The sequence below is a fragment of the Lygodium microphyllum genome, chromosome 16 (assembly GCF_053477565.2).
Source record: "Lygodium microphyllum isolate KBCC chromosome 16, Lygodium_microphyllum_v1.1.10, whole genome shotgun sequence".
Classification (NCBI taxonomy): Eukaryota; Viridiplantae; Streptophyta; class Polypodiopsida; order Schizaeales; family Lygodiaceae; genus Lygodium; species Lygodium microphyllum.
This window is the reverse complement of record NC_141150.1, coordinates 126,466,305-126,490,174: the sequence shown is the minus strand read 5'-3', so window position 1 is coordinate 126,490,174 and position 23,870 is coordinate 126,466,305. Positions and strand designations below refer to the sequence as shown.

Genomic DNA, 23,870 nt, shown 5'->3' with positions numbered 1-23,870 from the left:
CTATGTTTGGACCCACAATTGTCCATCCACAAAACTTAGGGATGCAAAGGCAGCTGCTTGTGTAGTTGTTAATTGGTAAGACCATGCAACCCTATTCTTTGTGTTCGCACCAGGGCTAGAGCATTTATATTCTTCATAGAAGGCCGTCCTATGTCATGAAAAAATCAATTAGTTCATTAAATTAATAGCACAAGTGTAATGCATGTATATCGTGCCAATCCAACACTGTGAACAACCTAATAAATATTTAAACATTTGGACAAAACATCAATACAAAAACTCTTATTTTCCATTTGGATGGTGATCATGAAAGCTAAGAATAGCAAAACACATTTATATTTGGACTAGCCTTGGCTTTCTTATTCTAGCATAAATGCAATGTAAAACTTTTACATATTGAAATAGCCTTCATCCAAAAAAATTGGTAATGTTCTTGTAGCCTCTGAAAGAAAGCAATCATTATACAACTTCTTCCATACTATAATTATGTGATATCGTTTTCAATTGAAATAGGTTAGGTGTGAGAATATACTTTTAATCCACTTGTAGAGTGCATAGAGCTTTTCAAGTCGATCTTCTAGTTTCTCTAGCACTTCATTTGATGATTTTATGACTCTATCATGAAATCTAGCCATAACATCATTTTTTTCAATTTGGAAAGTTAGGTGTTTTTAAGTTTTGCATAAATACTAATAATATATGCATGTATGGGTGTGTGTATACAAGCATGCATTGATATACACAAGTGATGTGTGTTTGCATACATGTTCATGTGCATGGCACTAACAAGATAGTCATTCAAAACGAACAAATTCATGCATGTGGGGCTATGTGTGCATGTGTTTATGTGGGTGGAAAAGACACAAACATGTGTGGGAGAGAGTGTGTATGTATGTGTGTGCATGCATGTACACATGTATGGGGCACATAAACTTGCATGTCTGTGTGTGTGCACGGGTGTATGCGTGTTTGTGTAAGTATGTGTGTGTAGATATGCATGTGTAAATGCAAGTGTGTGCACATGCATGTGTGCATGTGTTTTTGCATGTGCACATGTGTATATGTGCCTAATGGACTCACTTTTGATTGCTAGAATCACCAAAATCATTCCATCCAGCAGGCACGATGATGTTGTCAATGTAAGAGTAGAGAAAGACCACTCGAGAATAAGGCCCCCATGCTCTCCCAAGGTAGATCATTCCAGACCCTGTAATCTTGCAATTTACAAATGAAAAGCCTATGTTGTCTCCTGGCTTTTGTCGCTTTTGTGCTGTCACAAAACATGAACTACTAGCTATTGAATGCAACTCACAACCTTGTAGAGTTCAAAACAACAAGTGTTAAAAATTGAGGGTATTGTAGAATTCAAGTACTATTTACCCATGAATGCATGTTTTCAAACTTCTTCTAGGATTTCCTTAGAATGCTCTAGATTTTTTTCATTTTAGATATTTCGATAACAATCCTAAGGTTAAAACATGATATTCATAGTTCCTATGCATTCATATAGCATTTATCTAGAACTCAATCATAAAATCGCTAGCATTTGTCTAGAACTCAAACATTCTTAGGCAAATTATACTACAAGATATAGCCCTTATACCGACATTTAAAGCGACAAAAATACAAACAACAAAATTTACCCCCATCGTCGCAAAAAGCATCGTTATTGACGACGCCATAGAAATGTCGCTATTAGCATCGCTATTGGTGTCGCTATTAGCGTCGCAAATGCGACGTTGCTAATAGCGACGCCAATAGCGATGGCAATAGCGACGCAACCAGTAAATTGCGACGCGCATAGCGACGCCAATAGCAACGCAAGCAGTAAATTTGCGATGCTAATAGCGATGGTAACAGGGATTTAAAAAAAATTGTGGCAAGGCAGCAAGCTGCCCTGCCACATATAGCGTTGTGTGCTGTATGAGAGCCATACAAAATAGTTTCTGCACTACTGTATACAAAGCGCTTGCAAACAAAAAGAATGTATACTGAAATCATAAAATTGATACATGAAATAAATACATGATCTCATAAAAAGCGATTGGTACAATCATGACAAGATATCACTAATATATAGAAAATGTCTATATAGATCAGACGACTAAAAAATAAAGGTGTGTGAGCTCCAATGATCCAAGGACGAGCTACAAGTCCTCGTCCCCCGAAAGCTCATCCCGCCGCAAAGGAGCATTGAATAGATTCTGCAGAAAAAGAAACAATACATCAATCCACCATACAATAATGCATTCAAATATCTCATGGTAACTACGGACAAGAAAGATGAGTGACTTACAGGGCTGCCGTATCTATACAATCGGTCGATCAATGCATTGAGACCATGCCTCTCTGCATATCGAGTCTCAAGGCCTTACAGATCGCGATTTGTAATGGAGTGCTGCAAAGAAAACAAAATGCTAACTGTTAGAAACACGATTGTCAGTACAAAGAATATTTCAAAAAAACAAACAAGCAAAACAAAAGAGAAACTTACAAAGTCCTCCAAATATGTTCTGTGGCCACCACTCCCAAGATGATGGACCACTCCGGCCTCCAGTCGTGCCCTCGCCGCCTCGCGCTGCTAACTCGAACGTCCTGGAGAATCTGTAGCCTCCTCCCTCACGGCACCAGTCGTCTGCATCTAACCACTCGGGCTTTGCAGCCCCACTCTTGATTGCCTTGCGTGCGTCGGATCATCTATGTGACATGTATGCGTGCATGCAATCCATCATCCAGCCCATAGAGAATCTATCTACTACGGCTGGATCCAGAAACTCCTCGTACAAGGATGCTACTATGTAGTCCTTGCTCCCCTCCGGTATGTTATTCCAACGATCCAAGACGTTGTGCCGAAAAACTTGTTGGCACAACTCTCTCATGCGAGCCATCACCCTCCTCCCCTCATCATTCATGATGATGGCTCCTGACCTACTATCGACTAGATATCTATAACCCTTAGGAGTCTGCCTAAGATGGGTCCTCTCCCATCTCCGTCCATGCTCCTGGGCATATCCAGGAGACCCCTCTACATCCGGTGTAAGGACGGCGGTAACCTCTCTTGGAGTGGCACCCAAAGGGGTGGCACGTACTGACAGCTGCACAAAAGCCGGAGTAACTGGAGTAGATGTCCCCACAGGTGTGACAAATCCTGGAGGTGACGTAGCTCCAGCTGAACAACGAGATAGAGACACCACATCCGTGTCTCCACAGCAGCATCCCCTTGATCCCGATGAAGTCCCTCCCTCTAGCCCAAGTCGTGAGCGTCGAGATCGTCTGCTCAAAGCCGAAGCATCCGATCGTGCTGAAGCAGATCTAGCAGAGTGCCCTGACGAAGAATGAGACAGCTTCTGGTTTGCTATCTCTCTGAATCTCACGAGCTGGTTTGGAGACATGCATGCGAAGATGTCCTGCAACTCCTCATCGCTTATCCCTCGACTCATCTTGAAAATGTCACCTGTATAGATAAAAAATGGTGTTATAATAATCGATTTAAATTATACAAAGTATAGTAATATAAATCATTTTTAAAAAATCCCTCTTAAAATGCATATCTTATGTACCTTTATAAGAGATCTAAAAAACGAATTGAGTAAGTGGATGCTCCAAGTATGAAGTATCATATGGTTCCATGTTAATCTCCTAACACAACTCCGCATACACTGAAAGGTCGATAGACATGTCACCACAAAAGAATGAGTCCGCCTCATTCTCAAAAAATTCTTGGACTCCTGTATTTCCATCATTGTTAGCGGATGCGGGCTCCAAGCTTTCGATGGCCTCCACCCCTTGTAATATCGACCCCTCTATTTGCATATTATCTTCATCTATTCTCGAAACATTGCTTTGATCATATACTCTCGCACTTCGGGGAGTTAAAGGTATAACATATCACCATCGAGGTTGTCAGGGGTTTGGATAGAAGATTACCTGTTCATAAACACGTACAAAGCGAGTTCAAACCATTGTGACATAAACCATGTCTTATTACAATTAGCAAGCAAATGACTCCATGCACCTGTTCACAATGGGCCGACAACACAAAGGTGTCGCGCAAATCCGTCCATTTTTTTTCGGAATCTATTTCGAGAAATCCCGATGGACCTCGTCAAACTGTTGCTCTAGCTCCTCAAAGTACCACTTTGAACCACAGCACATCAAATAGTATCATGGAGAAGCTACGGTAATCCACTGTAATAATACTTTGCAAGTTCCCAAAATACTCCATCTCATCCACAACCGTGTTCAGATCCATTGCTCGTCATCGACTATTTTGCTCGAACCTTGCCATGACACCATAGTCCATTGTGGAGCGCATTTTGTTAATACGCTCCACGTAAAAATGCCATCCGCACGACCACGCTACACTTTATATTTTGTACTATACATTAAAACACTCAAATTAGATGTCGCATATAAAATTTAGATACGACAGATTCTAAACCCCTCATCACCTTTGGACTACATCCCCTCAAGAATTCCCACTCCTCCATTGAGACCTCTATCCCTTCGCTGGATGCTGCAGTCAAGGCTCCATGCAACCATCGTGTTGACATAAACCGCGGCATCTCCTCCATGCCTTCGGGATATCGAATCGGTCGATGACGCATACTACATCGGAATTCAGCTCGCGCTTCCTCTCAATCTTTCCTTGCAATCTGGTACTTGGCGAGCCACGTCTCCATGGAGGCATGGTGCAACATACAAAAGCGATTCACCTTCTCTTCCATTGAGGCATCCATTCTTTTTTCTACCCCATTTCTAACCACCACATCTCCAGTCAGTCTATCATCGTCCTTCAATGTCCATAGCATTTCATTGTCTAGTTCCACCGTTGGTAGCCATTGCGAGATATGCATTAACGCCTTTGACACCAACCAACCTTCGGCCATGCTACATTCTGGCCAAGCTCGTTGTCGCACAAAACCTTTCATGGTTTTCATGAAGTGCTCCAGGAAGAACATCCATCGCGTATGGACAGGTCCAGCAATCTCCACTTCGTTCACAAGATGCACAAGAAGGTGGACTTGTATCGTGAGCATGCTAGTGGGCAGGTATTTCTCAAAGAGACAGACTGTCTCCACTGCTCCCCGCCTCGCAGATTCAATAGAGGACGTCTTAATCTCTTTCTATGAGATCCATTGCACCAAAGTTGACAACTTGTAAATGGCCCCGCGAATTTCTGGAGTAAGGCATCATGCGATCGCGATCGGTAGGATAAACTGCCACAAATGAGAAAGCATTATAAATAGTGGCCACTTTTTAAATTACAAAATGCCCACGCTAATTACAATCCATTCGTAGCACAAACTTGACATATCTTATGCCAATCATGGGATTTTAGCCCCGACAATTGGTCATCTTTAGAAAATGCGGACCTAAGAGAATGCATCATACCCGTTGGAGTGTGGATAGACTTGATTACTTGCTTCACAATGTACTCTTCTTTAGTGGACAAAACCCAAGGAGCGCGAGAAAGCTGCACGTGACCATCAGCACTCGACTGCGGCCAAAGTGCCTCCATCTTACCTACCTCCTTCAAATCCATTCGTGCCCCTATAGTGTCTCTCTTTCCTGTGATATGGTCCCATAGCAAGCTGCCCACATTCTTGAAAATATGCATGGGATCCAACAAGTGGTTGACCTGTAAGTGGGTCTAATATGGCAACTCGTAGAAAACTGAGAACCATCGCATTCCATTTGGATGTGATTCCGGGTTGACCATTTTCAGCTCGTACCAGCTTGCGGCATTCATATGTGTTGGAGGTCGTCCAAGGAAACCTTCCCTGAGTTCATGATCCTCCGGCAAGAAAGCGGTGTGTCCTTGATATACCATCTTCTTCATGGTTCGTAACCTTCGGGAGTCTAACTGTGGCCCACACAATGGACATGCATGATAACCTGAGGTAACCAGACCTGTAAGGCGAGCCACAACCTAGTGAATATGTAACGTGTCCGCTAGAATCATCGCGGACACGTCTTAGCAGTCCATCGGGAAGGATGTCTAGAAAGCTCCGCCCGGCACACCCATGGAATGTTACGGGACTTGCATTCTAGGTCTTCCCGTGTCTGCCACGTAGCGGAAGTATCCTGGCCGTTCCCACTTAGGATCGACCTGAATTTGGGTTTTCCTGTCTGGTCATTATCTAGCAACAACTAGCGTCAGACCCGAGCGAACTACTTTACGCAGAAGCGTCCGGTCTGAAGCGGATTCACGCTGCACTTGGTTCAAGGAGAATGGGAAACGAGAGGGATGCAAGGCTCGACCTCTCTGCCATAAGGCATAGTCCCATTCCGTTCCCCTAAAACAGCGTGAATCGGGTAATAGTTAATTCTAAGTCATCGTTCTCGGTACTTGTTTCGGTGATGACGATCATCCTCTGTTCATTGAAGACTTTGAGAAAAGTTCCCGGCTAACCGGGACCACCCGTCCATAGGACGGACCCATGGTCCATCCTCCGCACTTTCCTCGGTTTGTTTTAGTTATGTAATTACCTACCACATTAGTTTGACATATACAAACAACTTCTTTGATTAACCCTGTTATGCATCGGTTCCTTCACGTAATCTTATCACAGGACATAAAGAAAACAATGCCAAACAACTTCTTTATTATCATTTTATCCTTTTATCTTTGAAATACAAGGAGTTCCGCCCGTAGGCATTTTCATAATCCGCTCGAAGGCTATCCAGTAATCCACCAGGGATCACTAATCCAAGTTTCCGCCCGTAGACTAGTATGCGGGCCTCGAGATCCAATCTCGAGTCACGTTAGTCTCTTGTGCAGGACCCGGAAGGCGAGGGATTTACAGCCAGAGCCCCCCCTGGCACCCAAGCGTCCTCCTGCTCCAAGCAGAACTCAACGGAGAGACCTCTCACGGCGGGTTTGGTCCACGTTCCCGGCACGGTTCACAACCCCCTTGGTTAGGGTCAGGCAGGTAGTCGGGGGTAACTGAAGCTGCCTCTCAGGCACCAACCTGAAGCTTTAGATATATTTTCATCCTTTAGTTCATTGAGCAAACAATGCAAACAGTCCTTTCTAAACTGTTACAAGCACAATCAATTTCAATGGTCGTTTAGCTGGCAACTGTTAAGGAGTGACTTCTTTTCTCCGAATGCAACCCGCATTCGATCCGGAATCAATTGCAACTTGGCAAGATTCCTATCATTCTTGGGTTAGGGTCATACCCTACCAATACTTTAGGTTTTGTTGTGGTAGGTTCCAGCGACCATGTCGCTTTAGTTTATTGTCTGGTCATTTGCTTCAAGACAAATACCTAACTTTCCTTTTCCTTGGCAATTATTCCCCAAGAAAAGTGAGTAACAGGATGATTACTCATCCTCTTGTAAGTTAAATTCATTCAGCAACTTGCCAACCTCATTTCGAGAGATGACAAAACTCTCTTGTGGACAAATCTCAAGTCTACACGATGTCGCAACCTTTTTGCACATGCGTTGCATCATTCCACGGGATCATTCCACCCATTGAATGGCGTCCTCCGGCCACGGAAATTCCTCTAGCCGAGTAGCAGGGTTTAGGGTATCCTCCAACCCATTCCTAATTATGTTGTCCCATGGTCCTAGAAATTTGCAACTCCGTCGGAGTTTCATCATTAGAACGAATGATCCTTAGGATAAAACCCTAGATCATTTCATGCATAAGCACCCAATTGACTCGATATTCCGAATGTGTGTAAGATCTTAGGGTTTGCGGTTCTAACTTGGCAACAAATGTAAAACTAGGTCAATTCTTGCCGCATCAAACCCTAGTTAGCACTTGGGATACTTATCATATCGACTGAACCATGCCCAAATGAATCTCTTGTGGTTTATGTGATTTAGACAACACAATATACTTGTCTTGCGACAAGGATGAACCTTTCCCAAAGGTGATAAACTAGATCAATAGTTACAACTACACCAATACGTGTAAACATGCGTTTCACTGCTTCTACGCATCACATGGTTCACAATAACCCTATCCTTTCTTGGCAAAGTAAAAATGCCTGATAATCTGGACACTAACTTTCCTAGGTCCTACTAGGATTTATGTCAAATAATCATGCCACTTGCAAGTCCATAGATCATTTTCGTGCCTTCTATTCCTTTTCGAATAACATCTTATGGATGTTAACTTATTACAAAGAAGATTTATCCAAAAACGGGACATGCCATTAATCTTTCCATGCCTATTAAAAAGGTGTACCTCAACAATTTCAACCTTGTAATGAGGCAACAGATGTCCTAGGTTCGTCACTTTTGAATGCACAAAAGGAACTTACTAATAAGGTCCTGCGAATGCATAGACACCTTATGCTCCCTCCATTGAACGTACCAATGATCAATTTGCATATCTTAGGCCATCTCTAATAAATGTTCAAATAGCCAATTCATTTTCCAATTGCACTTAACTTGACTAGTAGAATTCGAGCATGCATGAGTGCTTCCTAATCCGTGAAGTTATCGTGATTAATTCAATACTTTTGTGTGGAATCCAAATAGATCAAACCTGGATTTGTGAATTCCGGGAAATGTCCACGTATGCTCGGGGTGAACCTTCCGCATCGCACCTTGTGATCTTTTTTTAGAGGCCATCGCGAATTCGATCTCCATTTAGCCTTTGTGGACTTCAACTTTTTGCCTTAGCTTGCAATCTTATGACCTTGGCCCGTCTCCCTTGTATGCGCAATTCTCTTTGATATATGGCTTCCTTGACCGACATTCCGTCTTGCCGGATTTTCCTTGGGAAGGCCTTAGGGTTCTTATGAGATCCCCTTGACAATGGAGATTTGAGAGCTTTAATCCACCTTGAAATTCCGGTTTTAGGAAGGATTGTGTGGGCCTTACGATGATGTCCGCGGAAAAAGGGCTCTTGCGAATGGGCCTTGCAAGAATGGGCCTTTAGAGTTCTTCTTCTTCTTCCAAAAATCCAAGGACCGGCCTTGGGGGGATTGGTGGGGAAGGACCTTTATAGTCTTCCTCTTTTACTCTTCCAAAATCCTGAGGGTTAATGATATTGTGGAAAGGTGTTGAGGACCCCTCTTCTTCTCTACAAGATCTGAGCCTAGAGGGCTCGTGGAAAATCGGTGAGAAGGTTTGTCGCCTCCTTCTCTTCAGAGTCCCGGGGGTGTGTGGATAGACCTATGGCAATGTAGTAGGAAGGACTTTTGTCACCTCCTTTTCTTCAAATTCCGGGATAAAAATGGGCTGATGAAGGGCTTCCCGTGTCGTCTCCTTCTCTTCAAAGTCCCCAGGGGTGTGGATAGACTAATGGGGGAAAAGGTAGTGGGAAGGGGGCTTAAGAAACCCCCTTAGAAGCTTCTTTAGAGAAGCTTCTTAGGAAGCTTCTCCAGCACGTGGTGTCGGGAGAGGGGTTCCCTTGTTAGGAGATGGCCACGTTGGCCTTTGGTGGATCTGGTGGTGGCCGTCAGCTACAGTCGGCGGCGCATTCAGCTGGCGGCCGCCTCCCTTCATCACCGACGTCTTCTTCACGGCTCCCCCAACGGCGGCAGCAGCAGCGACCTCCATCCATGGCCGTCCCCTTCACACGGCGACCTCCCATCCTTCCTTCACACTTTCCGTCCCCTCCTTCATGGCATTCCTCCACCCGACGGCCTTCACACGATCCTTCCCCCTCTCACGTCCGGCACGTCGACATGGCGACCTCCCTTCACACATCTTCAGCCCACGGCCGTCTGTCCTCCTTCTCCCCAAGAGGGGGTTCTTATAGGCCAAGGAGGGGTCCTCCCCACGTGGTCACTTGCATGTCTCTCTCCCTCTCCCTTCACATGCTAGCCCATCCCCTTTCCCCAAGCCACACATCGGCTGGGGAAAATAATAAAAAAATTTGCACTAATTTTACCTTTATCCCCTTATCCTCCTCCCAAGAGGCTGTTTTCCCGCGGCTATGCCGGTTCTCAATCTCAGCCTCGTATTTACAATGTGGCGGCCTTATTTTTGAGTATACACGGTATGGATAATGCTACCAATAATACGATGTAGGTGATACCCTTGCACAGGATTTACACGGCGTGCGGGAAGTCAATATTTACGGCACACAGTGTGTGGAAATATTACATTCTCTCCCCCTTAGAAGAATCGAGATGTCCTCATCTCGAGATAAATTGGGGATATTGAAGATTGAGAGAGCTTTCATCCATCCAGGTAGCATCCTCTTCGGGGTAATCTTTCCACTGGACGAGGCATTCTCTCAAGGTTCTAGATCTCAACTGTCTCTCCCTGACATCTAAAATCTTTTCCGGCCTTAGTTCAAGGATTCCTTGACTAGGCATTACAATTTGTTGGTCATCAAGTACATGATTAGGGCTAGGTGCATACTTCATTCTTCAATAGACTGTTATGGAATACTTTATGATCCTTTAGGTTTTTAGGGAGTTGCAGTTTATAAACATTAGGTCTTAAGCACTTGAGGATCTTGTATGGTCCACAATACCTTGGACTTAGCTTCCTGCAATCTCCTAAGGATAGAGAATTCTTCCTTGGGCATACGTGAATGAAGACCATGTCTCCTTCCTCAAATATTCTATCTTGATACTTCAAATCCGTGTATGCCTTCTGTCTATCCTTCGCAGCTTTTGATGTCCCGATAAAATGAAATCATGAGCTTCGCACAATATCTTCTTTTTTTAAATAACTGGCTTGCTTGTATACATACTCTCATCCTATAGTAGACAAGTCCACTACTGACAGAGAATTCACGATACTTAGCCTCTAGCTTTTGTTCTTGGTCCTTGATAGAGACTTCCCTTAGCATCCTTTGATAGGCTAGATCATGGCATCCTTCCTCTCTAGCTAGCTCAAGTATTAGGTCGTTTACCTCTGTAGCTAGAGATCTAGCTATTGATAGATTTTGCAAGGTTAGTGAATTAAGGAATGCCTTGCGACTGAGTGCGTCAACAACTACATTCTCTTTCCCTGGTCGATACTTGATCATATTCCTCTAATACTTCAATTCATCAACGTTGCCTCAGGTTAAGCTCGTTCTGGGAAAAAAATCCATTTGAGATTCTTATAATCGGTTACTAGAGTAAGCTTGTTACCCAACAGATAGTGCCTCCAAAGCTTTAGAGCATGGATGACAGCTAATAACTCCAGATCATGCGTGGCATAATTCTTTTCGTGACTCATCAATTTTCTCGAAGAATATGCTACTAGATGACCTTCCTGTATAAGAACACACCCCAAGGCAAGAATGCTGGCATCAGTTACTACCTCGAACTCCTTATTGAGGTCGGGAAGTTTCAGAATAGGTGCTGATACCAAACATTGCTTCAATTGGTCGAAGCTATTTTGTTCGGGAGTAGACCATGTAATAGAAGTCTGCTTCTTTAATAAGTCGGTAAGAGGTGCTGCAATCAAAGCATAGTTTTTTTTTTATAAAGATCCTATACCATCCTATCAAGCCAAGAAAACTACGTATCTCTTTGACGGATACTGGTATTGGCCATTCAAGCACATCTCTGACTTTGGCTGGATCTACTGATATTCCTTTTGATGATACTATGAATCCTAGATATTCAATCTGACGTTTGAAGAATGCACACTTCTTCATTTTTGCATACAACTTATGAGACCTCATTGTCTCTAAAACAACCCGTAGTTAAGGTTCATGATCTTCTTCCTGTCTAGAATAGACTAAAATGTCGTCGAAGAAGACAAGCACAAAAATATCCTGCATTAATCTATTGAAAGTGGCAGGTGCATTTGTAAGGCCGAATGACATAGCCAAGAATTCAAAGTGCCCATATCTTGTATTGAAGGCCGTTTTTTTTGAAATATCCTCATCCTTGATCCTGATTTGATAGTAGCCTGACCTGAGATCAATTTTGGAGAAGATCTTTGCACCTTGAAGGCGATCGAGAAGCTCATCTATTCTAGGAATAGGATACTTGTTCTTGACCATTGATTTATTCAACCCACGGTAATCAATACATAGTCGAAATGTCTCATCTTTCTTTTTCTGGAATAGAACTGGAGCTCCCCATGGTGAATTGCTAGGACGGATGTAGCCTTGGTTTAACAGTTGCTTGAGTTGTTCCTTCAACTCAATAACTTCCGATATAGACATTCTATAGGGACTCTTCGCAATTGGCGCAACTCCTATTACTGGCTTGATCTCATGATCTACTTCTCTTTAAAGTGGGAGTTCTGTTAACTCTTCAGAAACTACGTCCACGTATTCCTTCAGTCAAGTGACCAATTCACTTTACTTCTTTATCAATATTCATAGTCAAGACAATCGGGAAAAAGTTTTATTCCATTCATATCAACATAGCCCTTACAATTATTTCTTGGGGCGATGGAACAAGTTAATACATCAATTCGAGGAGAATAAGATATTATTGCATTCAGCTACAGGAACTGAGTAGTAGTATGGATTGGGGTCATTGATTTTCAGGAATCGATAGTTCATTGGAAGATTAGGGTATCTCTTCCTTCGATATCCATTCTTCTCACGACGCCCCAAAACCTTGATTCGGTCGGCAGGGATTCTTTGAATCACTTCTCCATACACATACTTATTCTGGTTAACCCTTCGACCTCCAACCTGTAGGGTCGTGTTTGCGTGAGCCTCAATAAAGACGAACAGCTTTACGATCTTCAAATCCTCCATCCACTTGATTGTCTTCAAGTTAATTTGAAGGTACGCAGGTTGATAGGCAGTTATGTAATAGATCCCTGTAACACCCATCCATCTCCATTCCACGTACACAGGTGATGGATTGTAAATGCGATCTAGGATGTTCATCATCTCAACCCTTTGTCGATAATCCGTGGAATGCATCGCGGTCATAAACATGACTCGGAACACTAAAAACCTGTTCCATGCTTCATAATTCTGCAAGACAGTATTCAAAGTAAGGAAATTTTGGGACACAACATTTGCTTTACTTCTTCTTATTAAAATTTCCTAAAAACAAGTCCTTTGTTGGTTTGCTCTGATACCAACTGTAACGTGTCCGCTAGAATCATCCTGGACACGTCTTAGCAGTCCATCGGGAAGGATATCTAGAAAGCTCCGCCGGGCACTCCGATGGAATGTTACGGGACTTGCATTCTAGGTCTTCCCGTGTCTGCCACGTAGCGGAAGTATCCTGGCCGTTCCCACTTAGGATCGACCTGAATTTGGGTTTTCCTGTCTGGTCATTATCTAGCAACAACTAGCATCAGACCCGAGCGAACTACTTTACGCAGAAGCACCCGGTCTGAAGCGGATTCACGCTGCACTTGGTTCAAGGAGAATGGGAAACGAGAGGGATGCAAGGCTCGACCTCTCTGCCATAAGGCATAGTCCCATTCCGTTCCCCTAAAACAGCGTGAATCGGGTAATAGTTAATTCTAAGTCATCGTTCTCGGTACTTGTTTCGGTGATGACGATCATCCTCTGTTCGTTGAAGACTTTGAGAAAAGTTCCCGGCTAACCGGGACCACCCGTCCATAGGACGGACCCATGGTCCATCCTCCGCACTTTCCTCAGTTTGTTTTAGTTATGTAATTACCTACCACATTAGTTTGACATATACAAACAACTTCTTTGATTAACCCTGTTATGCATCGGTTCCTTCACGTAATCTTATCACAGGACATAAAGAAAACAATGCCAAACAACTTCTTTATTATCATTTTATCCTTTTATCTTTGAAATATAAGGAGTTCCGCCCGTAGGCATTTTCATAATCCGCTCGAAGGCTATCCAGTAATCCACCAGGGATCACTAATCCAAGTTTCCGCCCGTAGACTAGTATGCGGGCCTCGAGATCCAATCTCGAGTCACGTTAGTCTCTTGTGCAGGACCCGGAAGGCGAGGGATTTACAGCCAGAGCCCCCCCTGGCACCCAAGCGTCCTCCTACTCCAAGCAGAACTCAACGGAGAGACCTCTCACGGCGGGTTCGGTCCACGTTCCCGGCACGGTTCACAACCCCCTTGGTTAGGGTCAGGCAGGCAGTCGGGGGTAACTGAAGCTGCCTCTCAGGCACCAACCTGAAGCTTTAGATATATTTTCATCCTTTAGTTCATTGAGCAAACAATGCAAACAGTCCTTTCTAAACTGTTACAAGCACAATCAATTTCAATGGTCGTTTAGCTGGCAACTGTTAAGGAGTGACTTCTTTTCTCCGAATGCAACCCGCATTCGATCCGGAATCAATTGCAACTTGGCAAGATTCCTATCATTCTTGGGTTAGGGTCATACCCTACCAATACTTTAGGTTTTGTTGTGGTAGGTTCCAGCGACCATGTCGCTTTAGTTTATTGTCTGGTCATTTGCTTCAAGACAAATACCTAACTTTCCTTTTCCTTGGCAATTATTCCCCAAGAAAAGTGAGTAACAGGATGATTACTCATCCTCTTGTAAGTTAAATTCATTCAGCAACTTGCCAACCTCATTTCGAGAGATGACAAAACTCTCTTGTGGACAAATCTCAAGTCTACACGATGTCGCAACCTTTTTGCACATGCGTTGCATCATTCCACGGGATCATTCCACCCATTGAATGGCGTCCTCCGGCCACGGAAATTCCTCTAGCCGAGTAGCAGGGTTTAGGGTATCCTCCAACCCATTCCTAATTATGTTGTCCCATGGTCCTAGAAATTTGCAACTCCGTCGGAGTTTCATCATTAGAACGAATGATCCTTAGGATAAAACCCTAGATCATTTCATGCATAAGCACCCAATTGACTCGATATTCCGAATGTGTGTAAGATCTTAGGGTTTGCGGTTCTAACTTGGCAACAAATGTAAAACTAGGTCAATTCTTGCCGCATCAAACCCTAGTTAGCACTTGGGATACTTATCATATCGACTGAACCATGCCCAAATGAATCTCTTGTGGTTTATGTGATTTAGACAACACAATATACTTGTCTTGCGACAAGGATGAACCTTTCCCAAAGGTGATAAACTAGATCAATAGTTACAACTACACCAATACGTGTAAACATGCGTTTCACTGCTTCTACGCATCACATGGTTCACAATAACCCTATCCTTTCTTGGCAAAGTAAAAATGCCTGATAATCTGGACACTAACTTTCCTAGGTCCTACTAGGATTTATGTCAAATAATCATGCCACTTGCAAGTCCATAGATCATTTTCGTGCCTTCTATTCCTTTTCGAATAACATCTTATGGATGTTAACTTATTACAAGGAAGATTTATCCAAAAACGGGACATGCCATTAATCTTTCCATGCCTATTAAAAAGGTGTACCTCAACAATTTCAACCTTGTAATGAGGCAACAGATGTCCTAGGTTCGTCACTTTTGAATGCACAAAAGGAACTTACTAATAAGGTCCTGCGAATGCATAGACACCTTATGCTCCCTCCATTGAACGTACCAATGATCAATTTCCATATCTTAGGCCATCTCTAATAAATGTTCAAATAGCCAATTCATTTTCCAATTGCACTTAACTTGACTAGTAGAATTCGAGCATGCATGAGTGCTTCCTAATCCGTGAAGTTATCGTGATTAATTCAATACTTTTGTGTGGAATCCAAATAGATCAAACCTGGATTTGTGAATTCCGGGAAATGTCCACGTATGCTCGGGGTGAACCTTCCGCATCGCACCTTGTGATCTTTTTTTAGAGGCCATCGCGAATTCGATCTCCATTTAGCCTTTGTGGACTTCAACTTTTTGCCTTAGCTTGCAATCTTATGACCTTGGCCCGTCTCCCTTGTATGCGCAATTCTGTTTGATATATGGCTTCCTTGACCGACGTTCCGTCTTGCCGGATTTTCCTTGGGAAGGCCTTAGGGTTCTTATGAGATCCCCTTGACAATGGAGATTTGAGAGCTTTAATCCACCTTGAAATTCCGGTTTTAGGAAGGATTGTGTGGGCCTTACGATGATGTCTGCGGAAAAAGGGCTCTTGCGAATGGGCCTTGCAAGAATGGGCCTTTAGAGTTCTTCTTCTTCTTCCAAAAATCCAAGGACCGGCCTTGGGGGGATTGGTGGGGAAGGACCTTTATAGTCTTCCTCTTTTACTCTTCCAAAATCCCGAGGGTTAATGATATTGTGGAAAGGTGTTGAGGACCCCTCTTCTTCTCTACAAGATCTGAGCCTAGAGGGCTCGTGGAAAATCGGTGAGAAGGTTCGTCGCCTCCTTCTCTTCAGAGTCCCGGGGGTGTGTGGATAGACCTATGGCAATGTAGTAGGAAGGACTTTTGTCAGCTCCTTTTCTTCGAATTCCGGGATAAAAATGGGCTGATGAAGGGCTTCCCGTGTCGCCTCCTTCTCTTCAAAGTCCCCGGGGGTGTGGATAGACTAATGGGGGAAAAGGTAGTGGGAAGGGGGCTTAAGAAACCCCCTTAGAAAGCTTCTTAGGAAGCTTCTCCAGCACGTGGCGTCAGGAGAGGGGTTCCCTTGTTAGGAGATGGCCACGTTGGCCTTTGGTGGATCTGGTGGTGGCCGTCAGCTACAGTCGGCGGCGCATTCAGCTGGCAGCTGCCTCCCTTCATCACCGACGTCTTCTTCACGGCTCCCCCAACGGCGGCAGCAGCAGCGACCTCCATCCATGGCCGTCCCCTTCACACGGCGACCTCCCATCCTTCCTTCACACTTTCCGTCCCCTCCTTCATGGCATTCCTCCACCCGACGGCCTTCACACGATCCTTCCCCCTCTCACGTCCGGCACGTCGACATGGCGACCTCCCTTCACACATCTTCAGCCCACGGCCGTCTATCCTCCTTCTCCCCAAGAGGGGGTTCTTATAGGCCAAGGAGGGGAGAGGGGTCCTCCCCACGTGGTCACTTGCATGTCTCTCTCCCTCTCCCTTCACATGCTAGCCCATCCCCTTTCCCCAAGCCACACATCGGCTGGGGAAAATAATAAAAAAATTTGCACTAATTTTACCTTTATCCCCTTATCCTCCTCCCAAGAGGCTGTTTTCCCGCGGCTATGCCGGTTCTCAATCTCAGCCTCGTATTTACAATGTGGCGGCCTTATTTTTGAGTATACACGGTATGGATAATGCTACCAATAATACGATGTAGGTGATACCCTTGCACAGGATTTACACGGCATGCGGGAAGTCAATATTTACGGCACGCAGTGTGCGGAAATATTACAGAATACTTGATTGAATGAGATAAAATATAGATATTACCAGTGAGAACGGAGGTCTCCTCACCTGAGCACTCTCCCAATCCCGAAAAGTCATGCATCGTCCATATGAGAATGGCTCGAATGTTGGACCCCCAACAATCGCGCCTGCTCATATCTTGCACAGTGACCCCCTCCTCCCATAAAATCTTAAGCTCATCGACTAATGGACGAAGATACATGTCCATATTTTTCACTTTGTAGCGGCCTGGGACAAGCAAGCTAAGGATGAGATGTCATTTCTTTGTAGAAAGCCATGGAGGGATGTTGTAGTTGACAAGGACTATAGGCCACACACTGTAAGAAGTTGAGCGTAGACCGAATGGGTTCACACCATCCATTGTGAGATCGAGCCGAAGATTCCTTGGCTCTCGCGCAAAGCTTGGGAAGGTAGAGTCAATGTGGCTCCATGCGCGTGAATTCGTTGATATTCATTGAACTCCATCCATAGACCTATTCTGCACATGCCACGTTGTTAAGCTTGCCATGCCGGCCGTACGAAACATGTGGTTTATGGGGGGGATGAGCGGAAAGTGTCTGAGAACTTTTTGAGGGATGGTTTTCCCTTGCAAGTCTTATCGATACCTGTGAGCACCACACTTTGGACATGTCTCCATAGTCTCGTATTCATCTTGCAACAATATGCAATCATTGATACATGCATGGATGTTATTGTAGTCCATGCCAAGCTTCCATAAAACATGTCGTGTATCATCACAAGACTTAGGCATGGTATTTGCAGGTGGTAATATATGATATTTCCATAACCTGAAAAAAATCATAAAAAACCTTGAAAAAGAACAAATGTTTGTAATAATAGTGTCAAAAAAAAATAAATCAATGAAGCTTATGTGCAAGGTACCTGAATAACTCGGTCACACTCGTATCGCTCCACCTGTATTTTGCTTGCACACTTAAGAGTGCAAGCAATATCTTCAATCGAGATACTCGGCACCCATCATATAATGGTATGGATGCTTCCTCTCTAAGCAGATTATATGTCTTGACATCCATGGGAATCAATGCATCGATCATTGCCTCTATCTCAGGCTCCAAGATTGTAGGTAGGCCTGGAAGGTTGTCTATCTCCTCTAGCATTGACGGTATAGATTGGCCTTGCGAGTGGTGGACTGGCTCCTGCACTCCATCCATCACACGCCCACGAACTCTTCTAATTGGCCGCAAAGGGTACACTCCCCCTTGGGACGAGACATCACCCCCCTAGATAGAAAATTTGCCAACAAGACCCAATCATATTGTGTATGGTTTTCAATTAGCTTGCGAGTACAATACATATAATAGTATGGATGCTTCCTCTCTAAGCGGATCATATGTCTCGACATCCATGGGAATCAATGCATCGATCATTGCCTCTATCTCAGGCTCCAAGATTGTAGGTAGGCCTGGAAGGTTGTCTGTCTCCTCTGGCATTGACGGTATAGATTGGCCTTGCGAGTGGTGGATTAGCTCCTACACTCCATCCATCGCACGCCCACGAACTCTTCTAATTGGCCGCAAAGGGTTCATTCCCCCTTGGGACGAGACATCACCCCCCTGGATAGAAAATTTGCCAACAAGACCCAATCATATTGTGTATGGTTTTCAATTAGCTTGCGAGTACAATGCATGATTAATATAACTTCAAATTACCATTTTCTAAAATCCGCAATCGCCTGATCAATGATCCCAGATTGAAACTCGCAAAATCATCGTACGTGTTCTATAAACAATCGGCATTTTTGTCTAATTGCCAACTTGCATTGAGAGCAAGGACATGGGACACGCTGATTAAGATACGCCTCGTGATCTTAAACAATAAGACCTTCTTCATTTTCCATCTTATCTACATTACAGCAAATGAGGCTCAAATGGATAGCTTTATGGAGATGTATGTCAAGTTGCAAGTTGACCATAAGCTCTTGCTTGAGAGGTTTTAGCCTCTGCAAGAGCTTGAGAAGCAAATTTTGTAAAACATTGAGGTTGATATTGATGCATCCATCGTGTTGAAATCTAAACTTCAAGATATAAGAAATACTTTATTGATTAATGTAAAGAATGCATTGTACATAGTAGTTGAGAGATTTATTGATGTTATATCTCGGCCATATACCATGCTCAAGGATTTGTTTGTCCCGGTAGATAATTATTCATTATTGTAAAAAAAAAGGCATTGGTTCATAAGGTTCATGAGTCGAAGACTAAATGTTTGGACTTGACTAAAAGATTGGATAATGGCTTAGATGCTAAAAGGAAAAGTGATGAATATGTTACTTCATCATTGCAACAAAAAGATTGGTGACAAGGATGCTATGATTAATGAAGTTCTTCATGAGGTGAATATAGAGTTGAAGGGGATGGAACACGATTCTTCTTTGGGATTTAATGGCGATAAGTCAATTATTGAGGTGTCTTCTTGTACAACCATTATACCTTATATACCTAGCTACGGTCTCTAGGTTATGTACTTTGAGTATCTTAGAGGGGCTCTACTAGGATTACTTATACAATTGCACTAGAGGGCTTTAAGTATAAGTAATCCATTTATGAGCATCATTGAGGATCTCTTAATCTAATAATAAATCAGTCTCAACAAAAAGCATCTTAGAAATGTGGTTTTTTTGTCCTAGGTCTATGTATTAAAATTAATGCCATCTATGAAATTTATCAACTATAGTAATAAAATTTGTTTCAATCAATTCTACTCATAGCCATAACATTTGAAGAAAATATCCTATGCTCAATTTAAGGGATTCTTCTTCTATAACAATACTTTTGGGTTCATTTTGATGAAGTACCGTAATGACCATTAGCTAGGGTATCATTTTCTTTTAGTCCTTCCGTTGACTAGTTGGCATGATTTCTAATTTGTTATGCCTATAAAGTTAATACCAAAAAAATGAATTATGCATATCACAATTAGATTCACTACTTGGACATGAAGGATATGACCAATTTTAAGCCATCTTAAAGAGTCACCAATGTACGTGGCCCATGGCAAAGCACATTGCATACCATTATCGATAAGTCTATTATCGTGCATCTTAAATCTCCTAATTAGACTTTATAAAGTGTATGACTAATTTTTAGCCCTCTTAAGGAGTCGATGTAATGGTACCCATAAAAAAAGCAAAGTGGATACCATTACCATAATCATGGATATGCTATCGTTCCAATATATGTTATCTTTCTCTTTCTCTCCCTCTCTCTCCCTCTCCCTCTCTTTCTCTCGCATTTCCTCTCCCTCTCACAATATATCTTAATACTCTCCAAAAGCAAAAGGGAGAGGGAGAGAGAGAATGCACTCTCCCTCCCTCTCCCTCTCCCTCTCCCTCTCTTTCTCTTTCTGTCCCTCTCTCATTTCCTCCCCCTCCCTCTCCCTCTCCCTCTCCCTCTCTTTCTCTTTCTCTCCCTCACTCTCCCTCTCCCTCTCTCTCTCTTTCTCTCTTTCTCTCTCATTTCCTCTCCTAAACAAGCAAAAAAGAAAGTGATTTAAACATTAAACAAGCAAAAGGGAGAGGGAGAGAGAGAATGCACTCTCCCTCCCTCTTCCTCTCCCCTCTCATTTCCTCCCCCTCCCTCTCTTTCTCTTTCTCTCCCTCTCCCTCTCTTTCTCTCTTTCTCTCTCATTTCCTCTCCTAAACAAGCAAAAAAGAAAGTGATTTAAACCTTAAACAAGCAAAAGGGAGAGGGAGAGCGAGAATGCACTCTCCCTTCCTCTCCCTCTCCCTCTCTTTCTCTCTCATTTCCTCTCCTAAACAAGCAAAATATAAAGTGATTTAAACCTTAAACAAGCAAAAGAAAGAGAGAGGGAGACTCACCGATGAGATATGGCGAGTGTGGGGCGGCTCCTCTTTGCGATGAAGGCTCCTCCTCTCATTCCCGAACAACGGCGGCAACGGCGGCAAGTCTTGTTCCTCTCCTTCTCTCACGACGTTCGCTCTCTCCCTCACTCTCGCTCTCAAAACACAAAACGTGAAAATGCGAAATAAAGCCGCGCTCGGTTTTGGCCCGCTTTTTTCCCTGTAGAGCGTCGCTATTTGCGTCGCAAAAGCGATGCCAATAGCAACGCAAATAGCAACGCCGCTACCTGCCATCGCTAATCGCCATTGCTACCAGCTCAAATCCTTGTAGTGTTAATGAAATTTTGAGAAAAACAACACTAGCACATTAAGGATTGGCCATAACTCGAGCATGCCACATGGACTTTGGCGAGTGGATCTAGTTGGGCTAGAAATTCATAAGAAGTGTTTAGGATGGGCGTGTTCTTAGGGATGATAGTGGTACCCTTAAGGCCCATGAGTTGGGATTCAATAGTAGTAAGTGGTGATCATTGAGCCTAGGACTTCATATAGAGCAAATTTCTCAATTGCCTCTTGATGATGGTATTCTCAAGGATGATTAGTTTTGGTTCAATAATACAACTTCTAGCACTATAACATTACCTCATAGTAAGATAGGCCATCTCTGAATATAAAGTCAATGGATCCTTGAATGAAGCAACCTTGGAAATAGTGTCTACCAGAATGGTCATATAAAGTATCTTGTGCTCCGTAGAAGTCACAATTGTAGAATGTTGCCTTATCTCCCGATATGCGTAGGGCAACCGCTTGCTTGCCTACTGCGCCGAGAGGGGGAGCAGAAACAGAGTTCTAGAATGCAATTCCAAGATGACGATACACGTGTTAGCAAATATGATACAACATGATACATAGGATGTCTTTCTAGGTGTATCTTGATGAAATACGCCAACATCATTTCCTCACAATTGGGTTCCCTAGTTACATAATTCAATGCCGTGATTTACCTTGAAAGAAATATCACGTGCTATGAAATAGTCAGCATTGATTGCCACACTAGCACTTTTAAAAGTGCTCCCGCTACTTGAGGCAGTGTCGCCCCAAGCAATAGTCGTCACATCTTTGCCGGCCCCGATAAATGTGATGTATGGTTTTGTGTCTAGGATAAGCACCTTCTCCCTATAAGATCATCAGGAGAGCATAAACCCACGAGGAGATGAGGAGCGTGTTTGAAGTTTGATTGCTTTATTATATGGTGCACACACACGCACACATTGTCAAAGGAAAAAATCTAGTATATGGTGACTATTGCGAGGTCCATAAGAATCTCGGCTGGTGATGCCAGCGACTTTGGTGCGACAATGATCTAGTCTAGTGATTAATAATATGGCGAAGGGGCAGTGAGCATAAATTGGGGGCGCACTTGTAGGTGCCCGCTGCGATGCGGATGGTGACACGCTGGCTGTTGTGTTTCGGGACAGCGTCCACGGCAGCCTGGACGGTGCGGTACTGGCCGCTCTTCCCCACCGTCAGCACCGTCCCTGCCGAGCTGCCCGACTTGGCATCCTGAACACTGATGATAGTCGACGCAGTAGTACTCTTCTGATCACTATTAGTGCTGGTGATGGAGGAGGAGGACGTCGACTTCTTCGACGGAGGGGCGGCGCTGTGCTTCTTGGAAGCCACGTAGTCGACCCAGGCCGCGAACTCGGCTTGGCGCTCGCCAAATGTCAGGCTTTGATTGGCGGTCGGGTCGGCTGCAAGTAAGCTGCGCCTGCTGCCACTTAGGCCGCGGACTGGTGGAGAAAAGGCGAGCCCCAGAATGAGGACGACTGTCGTGTGCAGGAGAAGAACAGCAGTATACCCCATATTAGATGGATATGAATGAATGAATGAGAGAGAGAGTGTGTACGTACGTACGTACTGGGCAGATGTGGCACTTGTCACAATCCATGCCTTTTATAGAGCGCGCGCGCGCGCACGGCGCTGGATCATCAGCCCAGGATCATTGACGACTTTCCCATTGGCGGAAGAAGCCAAAAAAGAGTCTAATCTTATTACACAAGTTCCTTTTCAAACTCGGGCTGTCATAATCCCTCCCTCCCTCCCTCCCTCCCGCTTAATCTACCAACTTGGAGTCATAGACAGGTTCGAGAGTAAGGTCATAGGTTTGACTCTCCAAATGCCTGCCTGCCTCTACCTTCGCAGAGGAAATGGCAACGCCGAGATAACTCCTAGGAGACTCTTCCAAAACCGTTTATGAGAGAAGCAGCCAGTCGCCAGCTCTGTGGGCACTTACTAGAAGCGCTCGCTATTGTAAGGTCAACGGAGGCATTTGTTCGTATTTGCTTGCCATTTTGAAGGTTCTATCGAGACAGCCATTAAGATGGTGTTATTTTAATGCATAGCTCACCAATGACGATACCTCCGGCCCTGGCCTCCAAACAGGGATACGAGCTAATTCGAGGCTTATGAAGGAAGGAACGTGTAGCCTCTTTCCTGATCTCATTAATCGGTCAAACGGGCTTTTTCTTCCATACTTGCGTGTGGGGCGGGCGCCCCCGCGCGTGTGTGGCAACGTTGACAGTCAACGTTTTCGCGTGTCCTGTGCAAACACAAGGGCAAAAACATTGCGTATTGAGCCCGATAAGGATCATGATTCATGGCTTGGCCTCCTTGAACTACCAAGGTCAGCAGCTAGCACTTCCATTAGTGCCGCGCTACACATAAAATGCTTTCCTTGACAAGAGAGGCAAGAAAACAAAATCCGCCCCCCCCCTTTGGCATGAAGAGGGAGAGGAAGAGGAAGTAACAAGTCTACTTAGAGCCACGACAAACGCAACTTGAGAGCCAAGACACCCCTTGGCAAATTCAAATTGCACAAGTCTGTCTATGTAGTGAGGTTTGCTAATGCGTAGGCGGCTTACTTAGCCACACTCCACTTTG

The 23,870-nt window shown here is 44.0% G+C and overlaps 2 protein-coding genes across 2 annotated transcripts; both read right to left on the bottom strand.

The window, feature by feature from the left end:
- Nucleotides 1-23,001, bottom strand: LOC148023405 (putative pectinesterase 53). The gene is made up of 6 exons (XM_087696355.1): nt 22,348-23,001; nt 21,932-22,103; nt 21,570-21,776; nt 21,412; nt 1,081-1,315; nt 1-148 (listed from the first exon to the last, which is right to left on the bottom strand). Exons 1-6 carry the CDS (start codon nt 22,791-22,793, stop codon nt 1-3), a joined length of 1,209 nt encoding a protein of 402 aa, XP_087552481.1. The 5' UTR covers nt 22,794-23,001.
- Nucleotides 3,026-22,386, bottom strand: LOC148023406 (uncharacterized). The gene is made up of 4 exons (XM_087696545.1): nt 20,946-22,386; nt 17,990-18,681; nt 17,713-17,895; nt 3,026-3,095 (listed from the first exon to the last, which is right to left on the bottom strand). The coding sequence occupies exons 2-4, from the start codon at nt 18,277-18,279 to the stop codon at nt 3,026-3,028; spliced, it is 543 nt and encodes a 180-aa protein (XP_087552671.1). The 5' UTR covers nt 18,280-18,681; nt 20,946-22,386.
- Nucleotides 23,002-23,870: the final 869 nt, after the last annotated feature.

Excerpts from the sequence above, each read along its gene's own strand:
- LOC148023406 (XM_087696545.1), bottom strand. The coding sequence starts at position 18,279 with ATGGATGGAGTGCAGGAGCCAGTCCACCACTCGCAAGGCCAATCTATA. Across the intron at positions 17,896-17,989 it reads AGTGTGACCGAGTTATTCAG|GTTATGGAAATATCATATAT; the intron begins GTACCTTGCACA and ends GATTTTTTTCAG. Across the intron at positions 3,096-17,712 it reads CCAAAGTGTGGTGCTCACAG|CTGTCAGTACGTGCCACCCC; the intron begins GTATCGATAAGA and ends GCTTTTGTGCAG.
- LOC148023405 (XM_087696355.1), bottom strand. The coding sequence starts at position 22,793 with ATGGGGTATACTGCTGTTCTTCTCCTGCACACGACAGTCGTCCTCATT. Across the intron at positions 22,104-22,347 it reads ATCGCAGCGGGCACCTACAA|GGAGAAGGTGCTTATCCTAG; the intron begins GTGCGCCCCCAA and ends ATGATCTTATAG. Across the intron at positions 149-1,080 it reads GGTGATTCTAGCAATCAAAA|GACGGCCTTCTATGAAGAAT; the intron begins GTGAGTCCATTA and ends TTCATGACATAG.